The sequence below is a fragment of the Crocodylus porosus genome, unplaced genomic scaffold, assembly GCF_001723895.1.
Source record: "Crocodylus porosus isolate Cpor-Errol unplaced genomic scaffold, CroPor_comp1, whole genome shotgun sequence".
NCBI classification, from domain to species: Eukaryota; Metazoa; Chordata; order Crocodylia; family Crocodylidae; genus Crocodylus; species Crocodylus porosus.
In genome coordinates, this window is record NW_017728906.1 from 146,973,420 (window position 1) to 146,986,804 (window position 13,385).

General features: G+C 47.7%; 1 protein-coding gene across 1 annotated transcript in view; it reads right to left on the bottom strand.

Annotated features, from left to right (window-relative positions):
* VWA8 (von Willebrand factor A domain containing 8) overlaps positions 1–13,385 on the bottom strand; it is a 305,200-nt gene that overhangs the window by 168,124 nt on the left and 123,691 nt on the right. The window contains exon 20 of the mRNA XM_019528508.1: positions 12,517–12,588. Within this exon, the coding sequence (XP_019384053.1) occupies positions 12,517–12,588 (72 nt within the window). The remainder of the gene's footprint in view (positions 1–12,516; positions 12,589–13,385) is intronic.

Genomic DNA, 13,385 nt, shown 5'->3' on the forward strand with positions numbered 1-13,385 from the left:
TTTGCTCCGCAGCTGTAGCCCAAGTCATTTAAGGTGCATTACGCTGCCGAATATGCTACAGCAGCTGGAATTACTGTGCAATATGCTGCCAACACGTGCAAACACTAACATCATTAAAGCGGTGCAAAAGCATTTAACCTGCTTTAAAGTGTCCTGCACACATGCCCCTCATTTTGTCTACATACGGCCTGAGGGATTAGCTGGTTCAGAGGCCTTCCCATCTAATGAGAAGGATCTTCACAGGCAACAACCTGCTTCATCAGATGCTGTTTCTGTATCGTAAGTGATCTCTAAAAACAGGCATTTTAATTGCTTGTACTGCAAAGTAAATGGAAGAGCTGATACCAAATTATATAGTTCCAACTTTTAACACAGGGCCACATCTACATGTGCGCTTTACTCCAGAGTAGACTCAGAGTAGCTGCAGAGTAAAGTATCATTATCTACACATGCAATGACGTGGCCACAGTAAGCTAATTAATACCACTGTAAGCAAGTACTGTCAGGGACAGTACTATTTTATGGCAGAGTAATTGACTGAGATTAAATGCACAGGTAGATGCTGACCATGAGTGTAAATTTTGCCCAGTCAGCCTAGCCAGCATGGGGCCAGATTCCTGCCTGCCACCTAGCCACACAACTCTGCTGCCTGAAGTCGCCACCCAGAGCCAAGGCTAGAGCAGGGCAGAAGCAGCAGCCCTGGTGTAAACTGCTCCACCCTTGCTCAAATTGCTGCCGTCCTGGGCACAAGTATAGACGCTGCACCCAGGAGTAGATTACTCTGGCTCAAACCACTCTGGAGTTTATTGCTTTGAATTAATTGCATGTGTGGGTACACCCAGGATTGGGTATTTTAGTACTTTACAATTATAAAATATTTGAGGACTAAGCTTTATGATATCTTATTTAGTTGTGTGCCTTCTCTCTCCACAAAGGCAGAAGGAATTTGGAGCACAACATGTTCTGTTTCACCACTTCAAAGACTTTTGACGTTGCCCAAGGCTGCACATAAAAGGCAAAAGAAGGTGAAAGGAATTGACATTTCTATAGATATGGCTTCTGAATTACAATTTTGTCCAATTCCTCTGCAGGAAAGCTATTAAAAAATAAACTCAGGCATTTGGCAAAATGAGAAAAAAGCCACTATGTTTTAGTCAGTGTTATGTTGTAACATTTACCCCCCACATACACAAATGTTATGCATTAGCATTTCTTTCCCATCTGCCAAAAACTGAAAATTAGTAGAGATGGCAAAAGGCACGTAGTAAAGGCCAGGCCACAAACTCTGTCAATTCCACCAGACAAATTTTCATGAAGTAAAACCTAGCAGTTTTCTTTAATTCTAAAAATAAATATCTTAGTCTGCCCCAGTAGGGATTGGAATGACTGAGCTGTAAAAGCAACTTGCAAAGGTAATGATTATGGAAATAATCACTGCAAGTTTGGAGTAAATCATATTTCCTCATCTAGGTTGCTGGCAGTTTCCAATTAAGAAATAGTTGTTTATTCTCAGCCACGGCAGTGACTACTTTGCATCTGCCTTGAGAAACTGTAGATGGTCTCATTACTCACTCCCAGATTGGAAACTGGAACACTGAAGAAGTAAGAATTGAAACCTTATTTGATTCCCTCTCTTCTGCTTCTCCAGTCAGAGGGGCAATAAACTTCATCCACATGTTCAAAGGAAAATTTGATCAAGTGAAGCAAGAACATAATTTTAATCACACAATAGGAGCATACTGTCATTACTATGCAAAGTTAACCTACAACCAAAGTAAATTGGCATTTAGATGAACCAATATTTTTACGTGTCTATTTTATCAAGTCATTGATCTTACAAAATACCATTTAATGATTCCTAACTGAATTGGACATAAAGTTGTTTATGAGTAGCTGAATTGTCCTGAATATGCAACGCATTTATTTCTTCTTTTCTTCTGTTGGATATACTTGACCTCATGGAAATAGGCCTACCACACTGCCAGTATCTGAGTCCTTCTTTGGATTTCAAATCTTACATTTAATCATGGCATACATAACAATGAGTCAATCCCCTGCTTTGGGAAAGGGCTGGAAAAGCTCAGAAGGCCAGCAGGGCCCTTGTAAGGCTTGAACTTTTGGGGCCAATAGGAGCCAGAGGCCAGAAATGGAGCCTAGGAGGAGACAAGGAAAGCAAATTCGCAATTCTCCCTAGCATAAACACTGCAAAGATAGCAAAAGATTCTGCCAGGTAGAGTGGAATAAGTCAGGTGACTGGAAAGGGGGAGGGGCTAGGGAGTATAAAAGCTCACCCCAGAGAGACGTGCAGTCAAGCCCTGATCACAGAAAAGGGAAGATTGCTCCTAACGGATGGAAGAAAGGCAGTGACGGATGGAGTAAGCCAAATGAAGAATCCTTCTTTTGTTCACAATGAGCAACCATCTTAGTACTGTAGAAGGGAACTGTTCAGAGTATGGTCATCTTGAGTGTGTAAGACACTCACTAGGGATGTTGTGGGGGCTGGTGGCCACACTGGGTGTACCACTGAGGTCAAGGGGAAGAGGGAAAAAACTCTTTATCCTGACAACCTGGCTTGCATGTATGGAATTGGACCCAGAGTAGTGTTCAGAGAGAACTCTCTGTGAAGAGGGACAGGGTCTGGTTGACTGAAACAGACTGTCCTAGTGAAAACGTTGACAGATCAGGGCTGTGTGAGCTTTGGTTCTTGCTGATAAGACAGTGAAACAGGTATCCTCCTCTGAGCACCAACTGGAAGGAAAAAATGACACAATTGGACCCATCCAGAAACGGTGGATTCAATCTGCTGTGACATGCGCTTATAATACGAAAAGTATCAGGGAGAGCAAACCTGACTAGCAGCTTATGTGCTACCAAGACGCGCTTTAATGAATATGTGTACAGGCAGTCCTTGATTTATGACTCTGCGTTACAATGAATGGCATTTACATCCTTTATAAATTTACATCCTGTTTCGAGGTTCCGATGTAGGTTTCAACTTTACGATACTTGACACAGCAGCCTCCAGCTGGTAAGTCCCTTGTGGGGGGAGAGGGGAGGGGCAAGGGACAGTGCGTGGGGGGTGGTGATCAATGCCCCTGCAACAAGGGAGGGATTGGGGCTGGACCTGGGACAGAGGCTAGGGCAAGCACTGCCCGGCCAGGATGGGGGGGCATGGGGAGGCGGTGGGGCGGTTTCTGCCGCTGCGTGCTACTGGTTTGGGAGCTGCTCTTCTGGTGGCTTGTCCGGCAACTCTCACAGTTGCTCCGACTTCCAGTCCAGGGCATGGGCAGGGGGAGGAGGCAGGGCAGGGCAGGGCTGTCCCTGGGGGTGGGGGCTGAATTGGGGCAACCACCCTGGGCCCTGTGATTTGGGGGACCCCCTGGAGCCAGGCGGAGCAGTGGCAGCATAGAGATGGGTGAATCAGCAGCTGCATGTCCAGCCCCCCCTGCCACCAATGCCAGCTTGTTCAGGTTTGGGGCCATGGGATCAGAGTGGGGGCAGGGTTTGCCTCGGGCCCCACACCCAGCTCAGGTCGCCTCTTGGGCTTGAGGGGCATGCCCCTGGATCTGCACAGGGCGAGCAGAGCCAGGGCTGCACAGGCTGCTCTCTGTGCGGGCATGAGGCTAATTTAGGTTGGCTGCAGACCCCCCACCCTATGGCCCCGCTTCACCACCCGCCCTGTCCCGATCTGGGGGCACATGCCCCCCATGCCCTGCCATCTCTCACCCAGCCGGGGCAGGGCGGGGGGGGGTGGGATGAAGCTGCTGCTCATCTGGGAGGCACAGAGAGGCTGGGGCAGCTCCCGCTGCTGCACACTGCTTGTCTAGAGGCAGTGCAGCAGCTCTGCCCTGCCCCAGCTGCGCAAATGGCAGAAGGGCATAGCCCCCACTCCCAGCACCTTCTGCCACCTACCTGGAGTGCAGCCCTGGCCCCACTCGCCCTATGCAGATCTGGAGGCACACGCCCCACCCCATGCCCTCTCAGACCAGTGGTGGGAGAAGCAGTGAGAAGTGCTAGATGACCAGCTCCTGAACCAGCGGCAAGCAGCAGTGGGAGCTGCCCCGGCTGAGCAGCCCTTGCCCCCCAGCTCCTGTCCCAGCCCCAATCCCTCCCTCACTGCAGGGATGTTGATTTGCCCCCACCATGCCTCTTCCCTCCCTCTTCCCCTACAACAATAGACTTACCAGCTGGATGCAGCTGTGGCCAGTGTCATAAAGGAACCAATCCCCCTTTTATAACATTGTTCTTATGGGAAAATTGGTTCCAACTTACGATGTTTTGACTTAAGACATGGTTTTCAAGAACCAATTGCATTGCAAGTCTGAGGACTGCCTGTATATATTTTATTTTTAATATTTTTCTTTGCAAGGCTTTCATTTGTAGTTTGCTGTAAGTGTTACCGTATTTGTTATTATAGTAACAAGATAAATTTAATTTTTTTTCATTTATTATTCACCGAGGAAAATATGATGCCAGGTAGCCTACTTTAGGCATTGTTGCTTTGCTTACTTGTTTGCTTAATATATGTGAAGTGAACCCAGAGTGGTTAGGCATTAGGTATTGCATAGTCACTGACACAAGCAAACAGAGGATTACATCTCTGTATAAACTGAACGAAAACATATTTATCATAACATGGCCACTTATTTTTAAAAATATCCCAGTAGGATTAGTTAATTCGGCCTTGATGAAACTTTCCTAGAGTATTTAAAAATTTAACTAAAGAAAACCACAATGATGGACGATGGCTGAGGCCTAGAGAACCAGAGCAAGGTAAACATAGAACCTAGGTATGGGGGACCTGCAGAATGATAGACCAAACTTGCTCAACTTCAGTACACAGGTAGATACTGGAACGAGCTATTAAACAATACATTTATAAAATGTCTACGGGATAATAAAGTGGTAGGAAACAGCCATCAGACTTGGCAAGAACAAACAACAGCAAACCGAACTAACTTCCTTATTTGACAGGATAACTGTGCTAATGGATAGGGATGATGTATAACAGCAGTATGATTCCTCAGTCCTCCAGTATGAAACTGAAAGTAGGCTTGTTGAAAGTCTCTGGGTTAGGGGTCACAGGGGAGAGCAACAAGGAAGACATTGTGGTGAGTGTCTGCTATAGACGATCAGACTAGGAGGATGGGGTGGGATGAAGCTTTCTTCAAACAGTTGGCAGAAGTTTCCCAATCACAGGTCCTGGTTCTCATGGGGGACTTCAATCACCCTGACAGTTGCTGGGGAGGGCAATACAGCGGTGCTCAGGCAATCCAGGAAGTTTTTGGAGAGTATTGGGAACAACTTCCTGGTGCGAGTGTTAGAGAGGCCAACTAGAGGCTGTGCTTTTCTTGATCAGCTGCTCACAAACAGGGAAGAATTGGTGGGGAATGTAGAACCGGATGGCAACTTGGGCAGAGTGACCATGAGATGACTGAGTTCAAGATCCTGAGGAAAGGAAGGAAGGAGAGCAGCAGGATAAGGACTTAAGAAAAGAAGACTTTGAATCAGTCAGGGAACTGATAGACAGGATCTTGGGCTGCCTTGCCAGGGCAGCACAGAACTTGCAGCAGCAAGGAGATCCCCACGTGGCCGGGTCACACCTGCTAGGCTACAAAGGCCTGGGAGAGGGCAGAAGGCTAGGGAGCTTGAGCCTGCAGCAGGCAGCCTGCCCCCACCCCATGAACAGATCTGGGGGGCCCAGGTGCCCCCTATCCCCTGGTAGTGCATGCAGCCATGGGAAGCTGGCCCCAGCCCCCACCCAAGCCCACAGCAGACAGGCAGTGGGGGTGGGGAGCAAGCTGGGCTCCGTGCTCTACTTAGCTGCAGCAGCCAGGTCCCTGGCTGCATAGCACTAGCAGCTGGGCGCTCCCTTTGGCAGGGCTGGGCGGCAGGGGGCTGTGATGGGGGGTGAGGGGTGCCAGCAGGGCCAAGGGGCTGTGGGGAGGGGGCAGTGAGGGGCATCAGCAGGACCAGAGGGCTGGGGGCGGGGTGAGTGATAGGCCTTTCATTTTAATCACAGATGGGGGGCGGGGGTTGTCAGAGACTGCAATTTTTTTTAAATCAGAGAATGTGTGATTTTTCTTTCAAGGAAAACCAGGATCCCTGGTGATTAGGAACAATCAGCATGGATTCACCACAGGCAGGTCATGCTTGACCAACCTGATGGCCTTCTATGATGAGATGACTGGCTTTGTGGATGTGGGGAGAGCAGTGGATGTGATACACCTTAACTTTAGAAAGGTTTTTGATATGGTTTCCCACAACATTCTTGCAAGAAATACAGGGTGAACGAATGGACTGTAAAATAGACAGAAAACTGACTGGATCATTGAGCTAAAAGGGTAGTAATCAATGGCTTGATGTCTAATTGGCAGCTGGTATCAAGTGGAGTGCCCAATGGGTTGGTCTTGGAGCCAGTTTTGTTCAATATCTTCATCAACAGCTGGGAAGATGGGATGGACTACACCCTCAGCAAGTCTGCAGGTGACACCAAAGTGGGGAGAGTAGCAGATATGCTAGATGGTAGAGCTACGATTCAGAGAGACCTTGATAAATTGAAGGACTGGACCAAAAAAAAATCTCATGAAGTTCAATAGATCAAATACAAAGTCCTGCACTTAGGATGGAACAATCCTACACACCACTACAGTCTGGGAACCAACTGGCTAAGCAGTAGCTCTGTAGAAAAGGACCTGGGGGTTACAGTGGACAGAAAGCTGAATAGGAGTGTACAGTGTGCCCTTGTTACAAAGATGGCTAACAGCATGCATTAGTAGGAGTGTTGCCAGCAGATGGAGGGAAGCAATTGTTCCTCTCTATTCAGCACTGAAGTCATATTTAGAGTACTGTGTCCAGTTTTGGACCCCTCACTACATAAAGGATGTGGACAAATTGAAGAGAGTCCAGCAGAGGGCAACAGAAATGGTTAGGGGGCTGGAGCACATGACTTACAAGGAAAGGCTGATGGAACTTGGCTTATTTAGTCTGGCGAAGAGAAGACTGAGTGGGGATTTAACTCCAACCTTCAACTACCTGAAAGGTGGTTCTGAAGAAGATAGAAATAGACTGTTCTCAGTGGTAGAAAAAGACAGAATAAGGAGCAACGGTCTCAAGGTGCAGCAAGGGAAATTTAGGTTACATATTAGGAAAATCTTTCCCACAAGGAAGGTAGTAAAGCACTGGAACAGGCTACCCAGAGAGGTTGTGCAAATCATCTACTTTAAGACCTGGGTAGACAAAGCCTTGGCTGGGATGATCTAGGTGTGGATGGTCCTGCTTTGAGCAGGGGGTGGACTAGATAACTTCCTGAGATCCCTTCCAGCCCTAATTTTCTATCATTCTATTATATGTATCTTTTGAACCTCAAAAGACTTGTAGACTTTTGAGATTGTCCCACTTATAAATAAACTATGGAAATATAGTCTAGGGCAGTGGTTCCCAAACTGTGGGTTGCAACATCAGCGGATGGGGTCACCGGGGTGGAGGGGCTGTGGGTTGGGAGTGAGGGGCCATGCTGAGGAAATGGGGCCATAAATGGAGTCATGCTGAGGAAAAGTTTGGGAAGCACTGGTCTAGGACTAAGTACAGAGGTTTAAAAGGCCCCAGGCAAAATAGATTCAATCTTTGCAGTTTTTTAGAAGCTGTGTAGATTGAACTAGCAAACAAACATTTATTGTTTGGGTGGCCAAGACAGACAGAAGCTTGCACTGACCCATGCTAGGTACTTGGGGACACTTAAGTGTGCCACCCCTCATGGCCAGGCTATCTAAGGCTATCTAAGGCTGCTGAACCCAGCTCCAGCAGGCAGCCCAGGCCTGACTGGCAGCTGGGGTCTGCAGGATGCAGGAGAAGGCACCCGCCAGGGGTCTTCCCACCCTGTGCCAGCTCACCCCAGTGCCGCCCCTTCCCCAGCCTTTGGGCTCTGAGAGGAGGCAGGAGAAGTGGAGGGGAGCAGGCAAGAATGGAGTCCCGCCCCCTACTCAGCTGTAACCTTCAAAAAGGGTGAGGGGTGGGAAACCCACTACCAAGAGGACACTGTCCTCCCCAACCTGGGGTCTTCCTGGTATGAGGGAAAGCACCCACCTTCGGGGCTTTTTGTCTACCTGCAGCTCGGAGCTGGGCTGCAACAGCCTTAGCCCCACTCCTTCCCCAGCCAGACTGCTGAGAAGGGAGTGGGGCTGGCTGGCTCCAAGCTCTAGAGATACAAAAATCCTCAGGTGGGTGCTTTCCCCTCTGCACTAGGCAGACCCCAGCTCAGGGGGGGGAAGTGGGCAGTGCCAGGTTGGGAGGATGCATTCCCATCTGTTGCCCGCCCGCTCCTCAGAGGTGATGGCTGAGGAGGGGACAGAGCTGGGGTGATCTCAGCCTAGCTTAAGCTACGGGGAGGGGGCAAAAAGCCCCCCAGAGGGTGCTTTTCTCATCACGCTGGGCAGACCTTGGCTGGGGGGCGAGGCTGGCGCAGGGCAGTGGGGTGCTCCCAGCCCCTGCCCAACACCCCTCATATGTGATGGCTGGAGAAGGGGCAAGGCTGGGGCCATCCCAGCTGGCTCGAGCTATGGGGGTGGGCTGCCCCCCCCCCCCACAGACCCCAGCGGGGAGATCGAGTGCAGGAGTAGGGAGAGGTGTACCCTCCGCCTCTAGGAGACGGAGGCTGGGAAGAAGACAGGGATAAGCTGAACCTTGCCCAGCTCAATGGGCTGCAAGGGGGCGGAGGAAGGGAAGAACAAAAAGTTCCTGCCACAGGGGCTTTTCCCTCCCTTATTGTACAGCTTGGGGCTAGGGGGCATCCATTCCTCTGCCTCCTGTCCCTCTGGGCTGACAGGCCTAAGCAGGAAGCATGCTGGGGAGCTGAGACTTTAGTGCCTCAGCTCTGTGACAGCTGGGGGTGGGGCTTGCCTTGCTCTGTTGGAGCACAGCCCAGGGCTGCCAAGCACACTGGGATGCTGGAGGACTGTGAGTTAACTTGAAATCGGGAAACTATCTGGGACAGACGTTCCATACACTGGTTTAAATTAAATCAGTTCAGTCTGACTCTACATCCAACCAGGTTTATCTTAAACCAATTTTAGCCATTTTGAATGTGGTTTATGTGCACTGAACTTCTGTTCTGTTACAGGTTTAAACCGATCAGGTAAACTGGTTTATGTGTAACTTCTGTCCCTAGCCCAGATATAATGGTCATCTAGGTGTAGAACTGGCTGAATAAGCATTTATAAAACAAAGATATCAAAGGCTGCCTGTCAACAACGGGAGGGCACATCTCAAGTGGGATCCCATATCATTTTCATTAATGACCTGAATGATGAAATAGACACCCAAAAACACTGCCAAGGATGCAAATTTGAGAGAGGTCACAAGCATTTTCAAGAATAGAAAGGGAATTCAAAATGATTTTGATAAATTAGAGAGATGGTATGAAATCAGCAAGGTGAAATCCAATAACTACTGCAAATTAATACACATGGGAAAGAGCAATTAAATGTGCAAACAGAATAAATAACTGGCTAGGCAGTAATACCGGAGAAAACGATTTAGGGATTACAGTGGACAACACAGTAAGTGTGAGTCAAGAATGAGATGCTGCTACAAAAAAGAAGTTGAATCTCATTCTGGGAATTAACAGGGATGCAGTGTGTAAGGCATGGGAAGTAATTATTCTACTCTACTTAGTGCTGAGGAGGCCTCAGGTGGATTATTGCATCTGTTGTTACAGGGTGCCATCCAGAAGGTGCTTACTCAAGGACCACCTTCAATCTTCTCTGGTCATTCAGAGAGCCCCAAAGCCAGCTCAGTCTTGGCTTCTAGAACAAGGAGAGGAGTTCAGGCTCCTTCACACTCTGAGACCCCAGTATTTTGGTCTCTTACCTTCCCTGGTACTTTATGGCCCTATAAGGATCTAGCATCCAGTACTGCCCTTGAGAGAAGGACTTTGCCTCCAGCTGGGGAGACCAAATGCACTCAAAGTTCCAAGCAGCATAGCAGAAAGTTTTTTCAGATTTTTTTTCCACATTTGCTAGGGTAAAGGCCACATAACCAGGGGTAGCCTGACCCCTTTCCAAGGGGTTAATTAGTCCCTCTGTCCTCAGTCCAGAATACACAGCCCTGAGTACCTGCAAAAGTGTTCAGCTATTTTCTTTTCAGTTTTTCTAGGCCCTTGAGCGCTTAAAGATCCTCTAGTCATCTTTCTCCAGACCTTCTTGCAAGGAGCTGACAACCCCTTTCATTCAGACTCCCCTCTTCATTGTTATATCCATCTTTCCCTCCAGCCTCCTACATGCTGGCCACCTCTCACCTTTGTTTATATGTCAACAAAGCTATTCAAGACTTTGTGGGTGCTATGAGTCGATCCTGTCTTATCCTACACGCAGGCAACCCTGTCGCTTATCAGGACTCTATTAACCAATTTTTCCCTGTGGTCCAGGCCACTCACTCCTGGCAGGGTGCAGTTTTAGGTCATGCCCATAAGTCCGTCACATTCATAAAATCTCAGTACCATACATTAAGAAAGATGTATTAAAACTAGAGAATGTCCAAAGCAATAAAAATGACAAAAGGATTAGAAACCATAATCTATGAGGAAAAGTAGAAAAAAAATCAGGCTATTTTAGTCTATAAAACAAAAGACTGAGGGGGGACATCAAAACAGAGGGGATAACTTTTTCAATATGTAAAAATTGTTTACGAAGTACACAGTGATCAAGACTTCTGCATTTCTACATTAAGTCAGACAAGAAGGAACAGGCTTAAGGAACATTTAGGTTAGCTATCAGGGAAAACTTTAAGATGCCTATTTAATTCAGATAGATGTCAGGGATGTTCAAAGCAAACTTGATCCTTTTTCAGAGGACTAGATGATAATCCCTCCAGTGGCATGTTCCTTGGGTTCTATGACTCATCATTTCTATTTCACCATTAATTAAGCTTCCATGCAAACAGTGAGGAACAAGTTTGCTACTGTTTTATCTTTCATTATTAGCAGGATTAACAAGACTGAAAAGCACATGGAGTAAGTGAAATAGACACATTCTGTTTTCCATATAACTATAAAGTACCACCTTTGGGGGTGCTTGCCACTTGAGGGCTCTCACAGGTTCCAAGGAGAGCCTGCTTTGGAGGAGCAGCAGGGGAAACCTCCCCCAAGAACTATTTTAAGGGAGAAGGTGCGTAGCAGAGCACCGTTGGCGCCTGCCACTTTAAGAGTAGAGCCAAGCAGCCAGCAGGTGCTTGATTACAGTGGCCATTTTAGATCTCTAGCCACCCATATAAACAGGACAGTCCACTACTAGCAGTCCAGGCAGTAACACTGCCTGGCTGCAAGGCTCCATAACATCCTGGAGGTAAGGGCAGGAGCTGTAAAGGATGGTTTGGAGGCTCCTGGTCCTGGGCATAACCTAAAACTGCACCCTGCTGGGAATGAGTGGCCTGGTGGGGCTCTCAGTGGCACAGGAGCCCCCAGGAAACGCCAGGTCAGTTATCAGCCTGGTGAAAGGTGGGCAGGGGCACCTTAACCCTAGCCCTCACCTTTGGGTGGGTCACGTAACACCGGAGTAGTTGGGGCCAGGCATGGCTACAGCCACCTGAGCCCTCTGGGATGCAAGTCCCTGAGAAGTAAGAACTGGGGCCAGGTACGGCTGTAGCCACCTGAGCCCTGTGAGGTGCAAGACCGAAGAAAGGTTGGGGCCAGGCATGGCTATGGCCACCTGAGCCCGCTGGGGAGGGAAGCCCTGTGCCCTTGAGTGAAGGGGGTGGTGTGGAGCCCCAGTGAAGTGGGGGAAAACCAGAGGGCTAAGAGCCCAGTGTGTGTATGTGTATTAAGAGGAAGAGTTGCCCACAGAAGGGGCTTAGACCCGGTCAGGTAATTGGCTGGCCACTACCCCGATGAGGGTCACGGGAGAGGCCCAAAAGTCTGCCACCCAAGGTAAGAACTAGCTAAGCCTATGGCCTAAGGGGCCTGCTCCGAGTGGGAGCAAGGTAGCATAAGCCGTTGATGCATGAAAGAGACCCTGTGAGAGGGTGTGAAGTGTGAGAGGTGTGTCTTAGGCCTGACAATAAGACCTAAGCTTGGTCTGGCAGTAAACCAGAAGCACTGTGTCATCTGGATGTCATCTGCAAGGCTTGGGCTGCGGCTGTGGGGAGGAATGGAGCCGCAGATAGCACCCCCGGCATCAGGGCAAGAATGTGTAGCCTCCCACCTTAATTAATTAAGTTGTTAATTAACAACAAGGCATGGCAGGAAAGTCAGGTGGGAGGGCGTGCCCAAAGGCAAGTGGGGAAAACTAGCACTGTGGCCAGATGGAGTCCAACTTCGCCACATACTAGTTCAGAAGAATCTTTCCAACGCATAAAAGATTTTTGGTATTTTGTTTTCTTAGGTTTAGAGTTCTCTGGAATAATTTGATTTTCTGAAACTATAGTCCAACACGCAGATACTAGCACATGAAACAACAAATACAGGTTCAATTTATTGCCACAAACTGTGGTCCATGTACTGAAGAAATAATTTTTCTAACTCACCTGGTTGCCAACTAAAAGCAGGTGTTCTCCCAGCAAAAAGTCCTTAAGCATATCCTCCATCACCATCATGTGCTAGAGACATAAAACACCAGGTTAAATGCAGGATTATACACATAGATTAGTGAATGTAGTGTGCAGGAATTATGTCAAATATTTTTTACCAGAACCTTTTAAACATCATACATAGAATTATTTTCTATTTTGTGAAATGGAATTGTTAGCCTGCTTATAATTATATGCAGAGGGAATTTGTACAGTAATTGCAACAAAGTATATGTCTTTTAACTCTATCTCCATAATTTCCTACAATCCACTTGGCTCTGGATGTCTGATTACCATAAACCTAGCTGCTTCCCAAAAACATGCCAGAATACATTTCCCTTTATTTTAATTGGCTTTTTGTGCATCTTAGCTAAAAACTCAAACCGCAGAACCTACTACTGCACAACCATGTTTTGTCACCTCCATGTTCAATTATTAAAATTACCATTATTTATTTGTTTGTACATAATGACTAGGGGGAGCATCCAGGTTCAAGTACCTATTGTGCTAAGCACTATGTAGACATACTATCAAAGACAATCCATGAATTTAAATAAGCAAAACAAAGAAAGGATGCATTATCTTTGTTTTACAGATGAGGAACTGAGGGGGCTAGTAGATAGAGTTGCACTGATACACTGGTCCATATCATGTCAGCATCAATAAAAGAAAAATTTGCATTATCACCAATTGGCTTTTTGTGGCTCATGTGGCCAATTAATGTCACTAATAAATGCTGCGTGCATGGGCACAGCACACATGGCCAGGAATGCAGCATGGCAGTTTGGAGAGCAGCATCTGGCTGGTAAGACTGGGGGGGAGGGGGA